Raw genomic sequence first — 12,868 nt, forward strand, 5'->3', positions numbered from 1 at the left:
GAACCACCCCGTGAATAATACGTTTTTAATTAAACTCCCGAATTAACTAGCTCCCACACCCCGGTTATTAATTACCGAACGTAAATCGCAGCACATTACACTAAACAAATAATTACACTACGCATAACCGTACGAATCAGTTTGTAAGCGATTATCACATATTTACGCTCAAAACGCTCAAACCGCTTAACACGACTTCGCTCGTAAGCGCGACTATTACGGTCGACAATTGTTTTAATTACGAGGCGTTTCTATTATTATAACATTTAGTCAAATTCGGCACGCTTTTGGCAGAACACTCCCTTTTATTGATAACTCCGTCTCATTCGAAAAACAATCATATTTCTATAGCAATAAAATTGAAAATATTTCCCAACCGACAATAATTTTATTATCATTCAAATTTAAATCATAATAAACAAGTAGTTAAGGTTGAATTTCAAGCGGCAGATGGTCAAGAGGATAATCAAAGCGGTTGTATTAAGACGCTTATTATATCTGAAGTTGCGCTTTGCGGCGTAAGTTCAATATTGCGTTTTCTCATAGCCTCGGCCATTGAACAAATAATTAAGGCGATCGATCTAATAGTTGTAGGAGCTGAAAGATAATATTATATTGCAATTTGCAACGTTGCTGTGAAGCTCCTGCTGTAATCATCTATGAAACTAAAAATGAAAAATTGAAATTGAAGTATGCTTCACCATCACCACCATCTTAAAAAGAAACATAAAAGTAAAACATTTCATAGAAAAATAGTAAGTAGTAGGTACAATTTATGTTTTTAGTGTGAAAATTAAAGAACGTTACGAACGTCCACGGCTGGACATAGGTATATTATAAGGACTTTCGGACGAAGGTGTTTTGCGCCGTCAGTTTTCAGGAGGCTCCCTGTGACTCATTTGATAATATCTGTTTATCCAGTGGAAGGTCTGTCAATGCTGCGCTTTCCGGTAAGAGGTCGTCTTTCCAGCCCCTTATTTTTAGGGTTCTGTACCTCAAAAGGAAAAACAGAACCCTCATACGATCACTTTGTTGTCTGTCTGTCCGTATAATAATATAATTTTAGTATTTTCGATTTTCAAAGTAGTTTTTACAAAAATAAATAAGTATACCAAATTGGCTATCATATGAAAGGGCTTTCTTTATAGGGCTACATTCTAAATCAGATTTTTATTTATTTTTATGCAATAGTTTTTGATTTATCGTGCAAAATGTCGAAAAAATACCTGACTGACAACCAAGACCGACAACCGTGTGATCATAGAAAGGTTCCTTTTTCCTTTTGAGGTAGGCAGCCCCAAAAAATACAATTTCCAACTTTAAATAGGTACTTATTTTGTTTATCTCTTCTAGAATGGAATATACGGCATATCTAACGAGTCAATTTCGTGTGAACGAATGCAAATTATTCATTGCTCGCACGACTTCCCGCCACAATATCTAAACATGAAGCTTCCGTTGTGTAATTAGTGCCGAACTGCGGAATTGCGAGCCAACTCGACAACAATACCGAGCGGAGTTTCGCGGAAACACTGAAAAATTAAACGAAAACAGCCTGCTCGCAAGTTGATGTGCTTGTTTTCACTCTCGTAATTAGATGATCGTGCCTGGAAATGGAAAAGTGTATTATTATTGCATACATTAAATGTTTTTTTTTGATTGATTAAAATGATGTGATGGTTAGCAAGTCGCGTCGGCTTTCTTTTCGAGAGGTCGGGGTTTCGATACCGGACCACGCAACTCTGATTTTTCGGAGCTATGTGCATTAAGCGATTAAAATATTATATCTCTTGCTTTAAAGGTGAAGGAAAACATTGTGGACAAACCTGTATGCCTGAGAGTTCTCCATAATGTTCTCAAAGGTGTGTTTAGTCTGTAAATCATATTGGAGAAAAGTAAGGCCATAGTCTGCCACGCTGGTCCAATATGATTGACAGACTTACATACCTTTGCGAATATTATCTAGAACTTTCAAGCGCGCAGGTTACTTTACGAAGATTTACTACACCGTTAAACCAAGCGAGTGTGTAAGTATTTAATTGCTTAAAAGGCACATAACTCCGTCAATTAGAGGTACGGGGTCGAACCGCAGACGCCCCGAACAAGAAGCCGATGTCTTACTTACTAGACCTTTGCCGCTTTTTAATAATGTATGCATTTTGCTAAGACGTGGTACAAGGGACACATACTACTGGGACTCGGTAACGATTTAATTTAATCTCAAATGCTATTAAAATCATTAGAAGCAATAGGCTTTGCCGCTAACGAGGCCAAGGGAAGCCGGGAAGGCTTAACATTAGGAGAACTGCCTCTAGATAGGCTGAAACTGCTTATTTATTCTAATCCCCTCGAGAAGTACATTTTAGACCTCCTTTTGGAGTACTTGTTCTTAATCTTTATTATCATTACGGGGTTTCAGATTTGTTAATTTAAGTTTATGTTGTAACAATTCAACAAACATGTTTGAACTTTAAAAATACTAGCTTATGCCCACGTAGATTCAGATTAGCTGAGTATTGCGGGATTAAAAGTATATTATGTCGGTCTCTAGGAAGAAAATTATCTTTGTCCAAAATTTCGTTATGCAACTAAACCGTGCAAAAGATAACAGACCGACAAATAAACAAGATATAAATATTTAAAAGGGTTAAAATAGAAAAGAGGTAAGGGTAGTAGTTAAAAAAACTGTAGTCATCTTATAAACTCATATCTACTTACTTAGGACAGAGTAAAGTATAAAAATAGAGAATAAAAGATAGTTCAGCTATACTCAATAGATTAGGGACGATCTAAAATACTAAAAGTTATGGGTTCCGTTTAAAATTATGGCCGGAAAGACTCAAAAATCCACCGCTTGACTCTTAAAAACCATAGAATGGGTAAAAGCATTCCAACCTTTGAAATAGCAAGTGTATTTTGAAATATATAAAATGAGAATATAAATCAGAGTAAACACATAAACCGCGATAAGTAGAAATGGATTTCTACGTATCACGGTTTATGTGTTCTCGTGGCGTGGCAACGTGGCATGGCAACGTAGCGTGGCGTGGCGATGTAGCGTGGCGTGGCGTAGAGGCGTGGAGGAAATAAAATTAACTCCCGATATAACACCATTTGCTTAGAGGGAAACAAATAAAACGTGCAAAGGAACCTATCGCGAGGGTGCGACGGAAGAATGACTTGTTTTGTACGGCGCAAATTATAAGCGGCAGCGTTAAATTTATTTGTTATGGGGATTTGATTTGGTAGGGCTCCGTCACCAAAGACGCAAACGGTTAGACGATATAAGGGGGTCGAATACGAAAGATTCATAGACCAGTGAATCAGTGAAACTACTAAACAGATGAAAGATTAAATAGTGTTATCGCTTTATGTTCACAACTAACACCAGCTACCTCTATACAAAAACAAAAACGCAAGGGTGAAATAACGAGGTATCGCCGCGACTTAACAAAGGTGTAAATTATTCGTTCTTTCTCCGATAGTATATTTAGCTCTAACAATACCTACAGTGTTGAAAAAACTTTGCTGTAAGCCGCATAGACACCATAATAACATGGGAAATTTCCCATACTTATTAACATCATTTTCCACCAAGAAAAAAACTATAAGTGTAGAACTATACAGTACTGTAAATAAAGCTTTATTCTTTACTAGAGGATTCCCGCGGCTTTGCCTGCGTGTATTTTGGTTTTTTTTAATCCTGTAGAAATGCTATGATTTTCCGGGATAAAAAGTAGCCCTTGTCCTTCCCCGGGATGTACCTAACCAAGTCTATACCAAATTTCATTAAATCGGTTCAGCGGTTGGGCTGCGCTGTGAAAACGTAGCAGACAGGCAGACAGACAGACACACTTTCGCATTTATAATATTAGTATCGATATGGATAGTAGTTCTCTACTTTGTTAACAATATGGAGAGCTCTAGTAGTAAAAGTAGAAGTGTCACTACTACTACTATTGCTACTAAGAATATTTGGCAAGTAGCAATGTAGCACAAGTAAAGGTGAAACCCCGAAAACCGTGAATTTGTGGTAACATCACAGAAAAAGTTATTTCTTGTACGATGATACGGAACACTTCGTGTGCGAATCCAACTCGCACTTGACTGATTTTTAATAGAAAATCAAGATGCTTACGCGATCTCAATTTGTAGATGACAAATTGTTCTAGCATACAACAGTCGGTACTCCGGCCCTATCGCCCGCGGCTACAAACTCAAACAGAAACAAGACAACAGGACAGAAGATCGTTTATATTGTCTTGTGAGTGCCTGCATCTGTTGTGTTTACTTTGCGAACATTTCTGATCATGTCAATTGTTTGCTTTCCTACTAGCTTTGAAAAATAAATCTTTGATTTTTCGGGATACAAATCAATTTAAGCTGTATCAAGTGCGTTTTAATACGGGGTCAAAAAAAATATTGTTTTCATGGTTCAAATTGTGTGTGAGTTTCTTTAATCATTATTCCACCATAACTTTTAAATGCCTGAAGAGATAGATTTAGATGTGTGGGGTATTGATAGACCCTTTAGGTCATCCCGAGTGTCATAAGTTTTTGAAAAATTTCAATATACGGCTATATTGCGCTATTCAAATGTGATTTTTTTTACTTTTTAATTCCTTTTTTTAGTAGAGCAGTCGTGTTTTTTAATAACGCCTTGTTTTCTTTTGAGATACGCAACCCTAAAATTGGTATTACCATCATTTGTTGCACTAATAATGGCATGATTTGTACAGAGCTATGCCAGTTTTCGCTATAATAAGTAAACCGTTTGTTGTACAGAACCAGCGCACAGTGCAATCGAGTTAGCGTTCGTTAGCGTCCCCGCGCTGCCAACGTCTTGCGGTCGGCAATCGACGGGAAAATAAATATCTCAGTAACAGAATAAAGATTTTTTTCCCGCAGAATACATACGAGTCAAGCTTGAAACAAAAGGAAGAAAGAAAAGAAAGCTTAGCCTTGCAGTATGTGGAAAAGTGGGTTTCTTCTGTCTCTATACTTTTTAAAAGAAGAATTTTATTTAATTAAGTTTAATTAAAGGTATGTGAAACGGTTCCGTACCATCGTAAGAGAAATAACACTTTTTATTTTTTTGTAACATCCCACCAAGAATTCACGGTTTTCATGCCAAACATTTGGAAAATTGAAAATTGAAAAAATTGAAAACAATTGGAAAATTGAAAATCTAGCTCTACCTGATTATTTCAGAAGCTAAGCTTCTGAATAACATTATTTCTTACAAAATGCTCTAGCAATTATCACAATACTTATTATACTTAATCACGAATATTATGAGAAAAAGTGCGGTCTTGATTTCTGACCTGTGCAAATAATAAATAGCAAACATGTTATAAACACAATATTTAGGAATAGATTTTGTGCTAATAGCTGTTTATGACTATAAGAACGTCCTCCTTTTTAGAAAATCGGTTAAAATTCGACTACAATAGTGCCTTAGTCCACATTTCTTATAAGTAGTTTAAATTTTTGCCTTACTGACCAAAATAACAGCTGTGTAACAACCCCACTCAAAAGTAGCTTAAAGTTCTTTTTGAATTACAATTTTGTATTTACCTTTATCAAAAAACTATAAACTAAATGTTTTTCAATAGATATCTACCAGCTGTCACCTATCGTTATTTATATCTCAATTTCATACGAAGTAATCTAAGACGCACCACTAAATCTTCTCTTGTGTAATTTCCACACAGCATGCGGCCTTCGCACGCTCTCATTGAAATACACCCCCGATTCACCCTACTACCCCATATTATAACACATCTATAAATTAAATGATAGCACCCCTCATGCAAAATAAGCGTAGAATGTCTAATAGACCCTTGTTTTATTTTGCTTTAGAATCGCTTCGTTTTTAGGGTTCTGTACAATGAGTCAAAATTACATTGTTTTCCAAATAGTTGACATTTATGACGGCAAATCTTTGAGACTTTTTGTTGAAACGTGTAAATTCAATAAATTCAATGTCTCAATATATCTAGATTTTAGTTTTTTATTATGTCTAATTATATTATTATGTTCAGACATTTGATGTACTTAATTATTTTTTATACGGAACCCTTGAATGTTAAAAACTCTCGTTGTTAGTATTTTTTGTCCTAATGCTGTTATCTACCCCTCATAAGGAAATCGCTAGTTAGGAGCGAGACTGATAAGAACCCCAGGGGAGCGAGCTTGTGCTCTAGTGGGAAAGTTTTTGTGCTTTTGATAAGGCAATGCGCTTACACGTGATTTGTTTACATAAATACATACAGTCCTACTAACATAGTCGTAATTTATAGGGAAACAGCTAGATGTTGCCCGCGACTTCGTTTGCGTGGATTTAGGTTTTTAAAATCCCTTGGGAACTCTTTGATTTTCTAGTATATAACGTAGCCTATGTCCTACCCCGGGGTAGCTAACTCTGTACCAAATTTCATCAAAATCTGCTTAACTGTTGGGCCATGAGAAGCTATCAGACAGACAAATAGACAGACAGACACACTTTCGCATTTATAATATTAGTATGGACTAGCTGATTACCACGGCTTCATACGAGAAAATTTAGATTTAGTCTCTAAATCCTTTTTAGTACGGGTCTTTAATAAAAAGAAAATCTAAATGTAAAACCTCAAGTTTCTAGATCCACCGGCTGTGTACCCAGGATCGAACCCCTGATTACCCACAGAGGAGGCGGACTCCGGTCATATCGGTTTACTCCGGTCATGTCGAATTGCCGTTCCTTCGGACTATAAGAATAAGATAATAGTGAGTGTGAGATACAGCCAAAGAAATGCAAGTTTGAATCCCCAAATAGTTTTTTTGTCTCTGCTCTTTTTTGTCAAGATAAACTAGGAACGTTCGATCTTTTCACAAAAAATGCGTGTTTTTATTTCTTGGCTCGCTCCGAGCGAGGCTTTTAGAGGACATTCCAGACTTTCAATTACAGGCGGCGGCTGCCAAGTCGCTTCATTGCAGTGTCGGCTTTATTTGTGCTGGACTGAACAACACGGGATACTGTCAACCTAACGAGGACGTTAAGTTGCAGGTTAGTGCTCGATAAGAGGATAGTCTAGTTGTAAATATTTCCAATTTTTTTCATAGTCCAGTAGGCATTTGCCTACATTTTATTCTTGAAAAATATTGTTTGGGTGATGACGTTTTTAACCCCCCCAAACGTTTACAAAATTAGACATTTTTTTAGATTAGCATTAGATTCAGTACACATTGATTTAGGCTCGTCCGTTTTATTTTTTAGTATTTTAGTTTAGTTACATTTAAAAAAAACTTAAGAAAGGTTTTAGGTCAAAAATATGGATATTTAGACGCTAGTAACTTTTAACATAAGCAATATAATATTTTTAAAAATTACGAAAATTGGACTACATTTACGGGGAGAAAAGCATTTTCGCTTTTTGTGTAAAATTTTACAACTAGACGATCCTCTTGACTTCGATTGTTAAACCGAGATATGGCCAAGCCCTTCTCATTGTGAGAGGGGATCCGTGCTCAGTAGTGGGTCGGCGATGGGTTGATCATGATGATGATGAAGTCTCGGTCAATTTATCTACATATTTATATTATCCCGACCCATACTATGAATTGGAAAGTGTGTTTGTTTGTTGGTTTATTGGTTAGTTGGTTTGTCCTTCAATCACGTCGTAGCGGAGCAACTAATTGATGTGCTTTGTTGCATGGGTGTAGTTAAAAACCTGGAGAGTGACAGGCGAATTTTTATCCCGGTAAATCAAACAATTCTCACGCGATTTTTAAAAACCTAAGCCCACGCGAACGAAGTCGCGGGTACCAGTTCTTGATTTCAAACTGAACCTAAAAGAAACTTATTAAACTCATAGCGATAAGAACATTTAAAGGGTAATTATTATCATCCCCCATCTCTCTAATTGGCTGGATGTTATCGAGGGAGAACAAAGGGTCGTCTTTGATGTGAATTGAGATGGACCGATTTTAAAATAATTGTGTTTCAACATCAAAGGGTGTATGATTTAATTGAAATGTAATGAAAATTAGTTTTTAATTAATCTTAAGTAAACAATGATATTTTTAGCAATAACTAATGCAGTTAGCTTTAAAGTGGAATAACCTAAAAATTCCTGACTCCGGGCTCGTATTTAAAATTTCTTATTAGAAAAACCCAACATCTAGTTTTTAAGCTTGACCCGGAAACCGAACCCAGGATATCGAATATAATATTATACCACAACACTCACCACTGCACCCACGGAGGTCGTCAAACAAGTGTAAATTAAAAATTTATAACACCCCCGACAAGTGAAGGTTACAGTAACTAGAAAAGAGCTGATAAGTTTCAAACGGCTGAACCGATTTTCTTGGATTATAGCTAAGAACACTCTCGATCAAGTCCCCTTTCAAACAAAAAAAAAACTAAATTAAAATCGGTTCATTAGTTTAGGAGCTACGATACCACAGATAGTTACACAATCACACAGATACGCAGATACACTTCAAACTTATAACACCCCTCTTTTTGGGTCGGGGGTTAAAAAAGCATTATTTAATTTCACACATTATATTCCTTATATTTAACCAACTTCATTTTGTTATAGCCTTGTAAAATATTTTTGTTTGAACCTCAGCGACTCTTTGTGGAGCATGTAACGCTCTAATTTAATATTCATTAAAATAAGAACAAAGATAACATTCGGCAATATAATTTTATATTATAGCGTTTTAATTTGGCAGCGGCGTTTCTGAGCCGAGCCTCTTTGTATTTACCAAGGTTAAAAGACCAATACACAATGGCCAAAACGCACTTGCCGAATAAAGCACGTGGCGTATAATATTTGCTACATGCGGCCGGATTGCTGATTATTTTAAATTTTCAAAAAGCGCTGATAGCATTCGGTGTCTTATTCGAAGGATCCAGGATTCAATCACGGGCACGCGTTATGTATTTTAAGCTAGCTTTAACGATGAAGGATGACATCGTAAGAAAACCTGCATACATACCTGTGAATTATTGCTCAGTAGTGGCCTGGGACTGGGTTGAGAAGATGAACCAGGTTTTCATAAGGAGATCTTGGCATTATTTACTAACTTTTTACACTGGCCGGTACTTGCCTAAATCATTGAGCTAATGTGAACAGCCTCTATACACCTGTCACATTTGTCGAACGTTACAGGGCACGGCGTATTATGCATATACGACTGGTCCGATTCCGATATCCCACAAATGGTTTTCATACAAAAACCAAAAGATCTTGGCGCTTTGGACACAAGCCAATATGTGCTGGAGCCTTTACATTTGCCTCGAAGCGAAAACCTCGCATTTACTTTTCTTATCCACGTTACAAAAATAATAGGAGTGTTTTCATTTGTATAATATTCTATTCCACATTTTCATTGCTTTTTTTTTTTGTGTTTGAGACTTCAAAAAAAACGTAAAGCATTGAACCTAAAGTACTGAAAGAAGTAGTCTACTATATCATAACGGTCCAGCCTACGAGTAATGTTTTATTAACCTAAACTTACGTACTTACATGCCTAAGATTTATCTAAGAATCAGGGGGTTATATCTAAGAATCGGTCCATTGACTTAGATTAGTTTTTAAAGTAAAAAACTGTTATTAGAAGACACTCAGTTCTTGTGATCTTTGAATTGCACTAATAGACTTTCACTATAAGGTACCTGGGTCGAATATGGCCACCTTAAGATTTCGTGTTTATTTTTTCATGTTTTTTTCAGACTAGTGGCGTCGTGGCGCCACCATCGCCAAGTTCACGGTCAGCTCCGTAAACAATCGAGAAAATAAATATAAATAGTGCATTTTCTTCAGATTAAAAGTTACATTAAGTTTCTAAATAGTGTGATTTAGAGGTGGAAGTGTTATCTCAGTGCAAATAGTGAAAATAAAGAAATTATTACAAATAATCTGTTGGAGAGTGATAAAATTTTAAAACCCCATAAAATCTGCAGTTATTTAACAAATATAAGTGTTTAAACAACAACTAAAAGTGTAACGAATATAATTATTGAGAAGTGTGTGATAACAAACGCGATGTAAATAAAATAGCATTACAAAATAGAATAACAATGAAATAATAATTGACATTTTAAAGCAACGGTTAAGTGTAAAAATAACGTCATCTGTTAATATATCTCAAACGTCATTTGTCAGCACCAAATAGTGCCATCTATATGATAGTGACTGTACTAACAAGCGAAGCCTGTATCTTGAGTTCCGTTAACATTGTCGTAATAATTAACTGTACCGCGAGGTGTCGCTAGCAGTCACTAACAAGCAAAGTCTATATCTTGAGTTCCGTTAACATTGTCGTAATAATTAAGTGTACCACTAGTTGTCGCTAGCTAGGTCATCGATAAAGAATACGAAAGTTTGGCCGTATATAGCTTACTTATAAACATGGGTTCAGACTTAGAAAAAATTCTGCACGAACTAAGAATTAAAATTAGAAGCGATATGAATATCACCCTTACCAACCAAGAGGAACGAATCACTTCGAAAATAAATGAGAATATAGACCAAAAATTTATATTTATTCAGAAAGAAATTGAAACAATTAAACAGACAAATGAAAATCATGAGAAGAGGATTGCACTAATGGAAAAACAGATAAGAGCAAGAAATGTGATATTTTTTGGGATAGAAGAGGGGGAAAACTCATATGAAGCCTTGGAAGGAAAAGTTTTAACTACTATCAACAATATGGGATTAAAGTATGATAAGAATGACCTAGAAATGGTCAGACGAATGGGAAAACCAACGGAAGGTAAAACAAGACCGATTAATATCACGTTTACAACATATGGAAAGAAAATAGCTATTCTTAAAAATAAAAGCAAGCTTAAAAATACCAACATCTACATAAAAGAGGATTTTCCGCCCCATGTTTTAGAAGTAAGAAAATCTTTGCAAGAGCAGGTGCAGAAGGAGAGGAGCGAAGGGAAGATGGCATATCTAAAATACGATAAAATAATAATAAAAGAGGGCGGCAGCAGCAGCAAAAAAATAGAGGACTTTAGGAAAAATCAAAAGTCTAAAAAGAGAGAGCTTGAAAGTTCGCCACCCCAGCCAGACGGAAATCCATCTACAAGCTCTGAATCAATAACTAAGCACAGGATAGCCAAAAAAAATAAAATAACATTAGGAGGACAGAGCTGTTTAACGAACTTCGTTCAAAGAAGAGAGGATATCTCTCAAACACCCTCGATTGCTTCAGATGACCTGAATGAATAGCAATCAACGAAACCCTCACACACGACCCACGACTCTACTAACGCACAAACAAGCAAAAACACACTAAACTATCTAAGTAACCGCTGTAACCTCCCACGACGGCTGGTCACCGAGGGAGTCAGCGACTACCACCCCCCCGAACTTCAGAGTATATGTAACAAACACATAAAAGGAAATTATTTAAACATCTTAACCCTTAATACGAGAACTCTACAAAGTACAGAAAGACTACTTGAGCTAAACCAGGCCCTAGCCGAAATAAACTGGGACATCATTGGACTATGTGAGACTAGAAGATTTGGCGAAGATATCACTGAATATGGAGAATATATACTCTACCACTTTGGTGAAACGAAAGGACTTTATGGTGTTGGTTTCTGTGTTCACAAAAGATGGAAAAAGAATATTGTTCAGTTTAGAGGAATCTCAGAGAGAATAGCAACTCTAACATTCAAAATTTCAAGTAAGGAGAACCTTGAATTAATCCAGGTATACGCTCCTACGGAACAAGCTTCTAGTGAAGAGTGTAACAACTTCTATGATAAACTAGGGACTATTGCGAAAGAACTTGATTTAAATAAAGCTAACTTGATGATCATAGGCGACTTTAATGCGAGAATTGGGAAGAGGAAAGAATTCGAGCACTCAGTTATAGGTCAATACTCCACTGATAAGAGAAATATGAATGGCCAACGATTAATAGATTTTTGTATAGAACATAACCTGAAAATTCTAAATACATTTTTTAAGAAAAGAGCTAACCGAAAATGGACCTGGTTATCGCCAGACTCTATCACCAAATCAGAAATAGACTTTGTAATTGCTAGACAAGTTTCCAGATATCATGATGTAGGGATAATAAACAAATTCAATTTCTATACCGATCACCGGATAGTTCGATGCAAAATGAAAATAAATAATAGAGCAAGAAGGGACTTCTGTAACAATGAAAAATCAATTAATATGTATAATAATAAAATCAAAAACCAACTATACCAGGCAGAGCTGCAAGCGTCAGAGGAAAATGTATTTCAGAGTAACCTAACCATTCAAGGAAAATACACTAAAATTTTAAACTACATAAAAGAATCAGCAAAAAAACACCTAACTCACTCTGTCACTAAAACATCAAATTTTTCACCAGAAACTATCCTTAAAATAAATGAAAGGGCTCTACTTAATTCAGTTACAAACAGGTCCGATATAGAAAATGAGCGGCTCCGCTTATTAAATAAAACAGTTAAAGTGGATCCCCTTCCTGGAACAAAGAACCAAATCTAACAATAAGGCTCTACGGGCCCGAAAGGACATAGTAAGGGAAGCCACTGTCTTCTACTCTGAACTCTATAGAAGCCGAATGTCACAAGACCAGAGAACGGCCCTGATGCCATCAATTGGAGACGCTGACCAAATTCCTCCTTTCCTCACAAGAGAGGTAGAGAAAGCTATAAGCACTTTAAAAAATCATAAGTCAGGAGGTCCTGAAGGATTACCATGTGAACTGTTAAAAATTGGCATTAATCAGCTGAGTACGGTGTTAACGAATCTTTTTAATGATATCCTTGAGCAAGAAACTGTCCCTGATGAATGGCTGAACTCTACAATTACACTATTATTTAAAAAAGGAA

General features: G+C 36.1%; 1 protein-coding gene across 1 annotated transcript; it reads left to right on the top strand.

Annotated features, from left to right (window-relative positions):
* Positions 1–9,924: 9,924 nt before the first annotated feature.
* LOC123873812 lies at positions 9,925–12,471 on the top strand. The gene has a single exon (XM_045918869.1). It carries the CDS (start codon positions 10,407–10,409, stop codon positions 11,238–11,240), a length of 834 nt encoding a protein of 277 aa, XP_045774825.1. The 5' UTR covers positions 9,925–10,406; the 3' UTR covers positions 11,241–12,471.
* Positions 12,472–12,868: the final 397 nt, after the last annotated feature.

Source organism: Maniola jurtina, chromosome 17 (genome assembly GCF_905333055.1).
Source record: "Maniola jurtina chromosome 17, ilManJurt1.1, whole genome shotgun sequence".
NCBI classification, from domain to species: Eukaryota; Metazoa; Arthropoda; class Insecta; order Lepidoptera; family Nymphalidae; genus Maniola; species Maniola jurtina.

Coding starts and splice junctions, on each gene's coding strand:
- LOC123873812 (XM_045918869.1), top strand. CDS start 10,407: ATGGGTTCAGACTTAGAAAAAATTCTGCACGAACTAAGAATTAAAATT.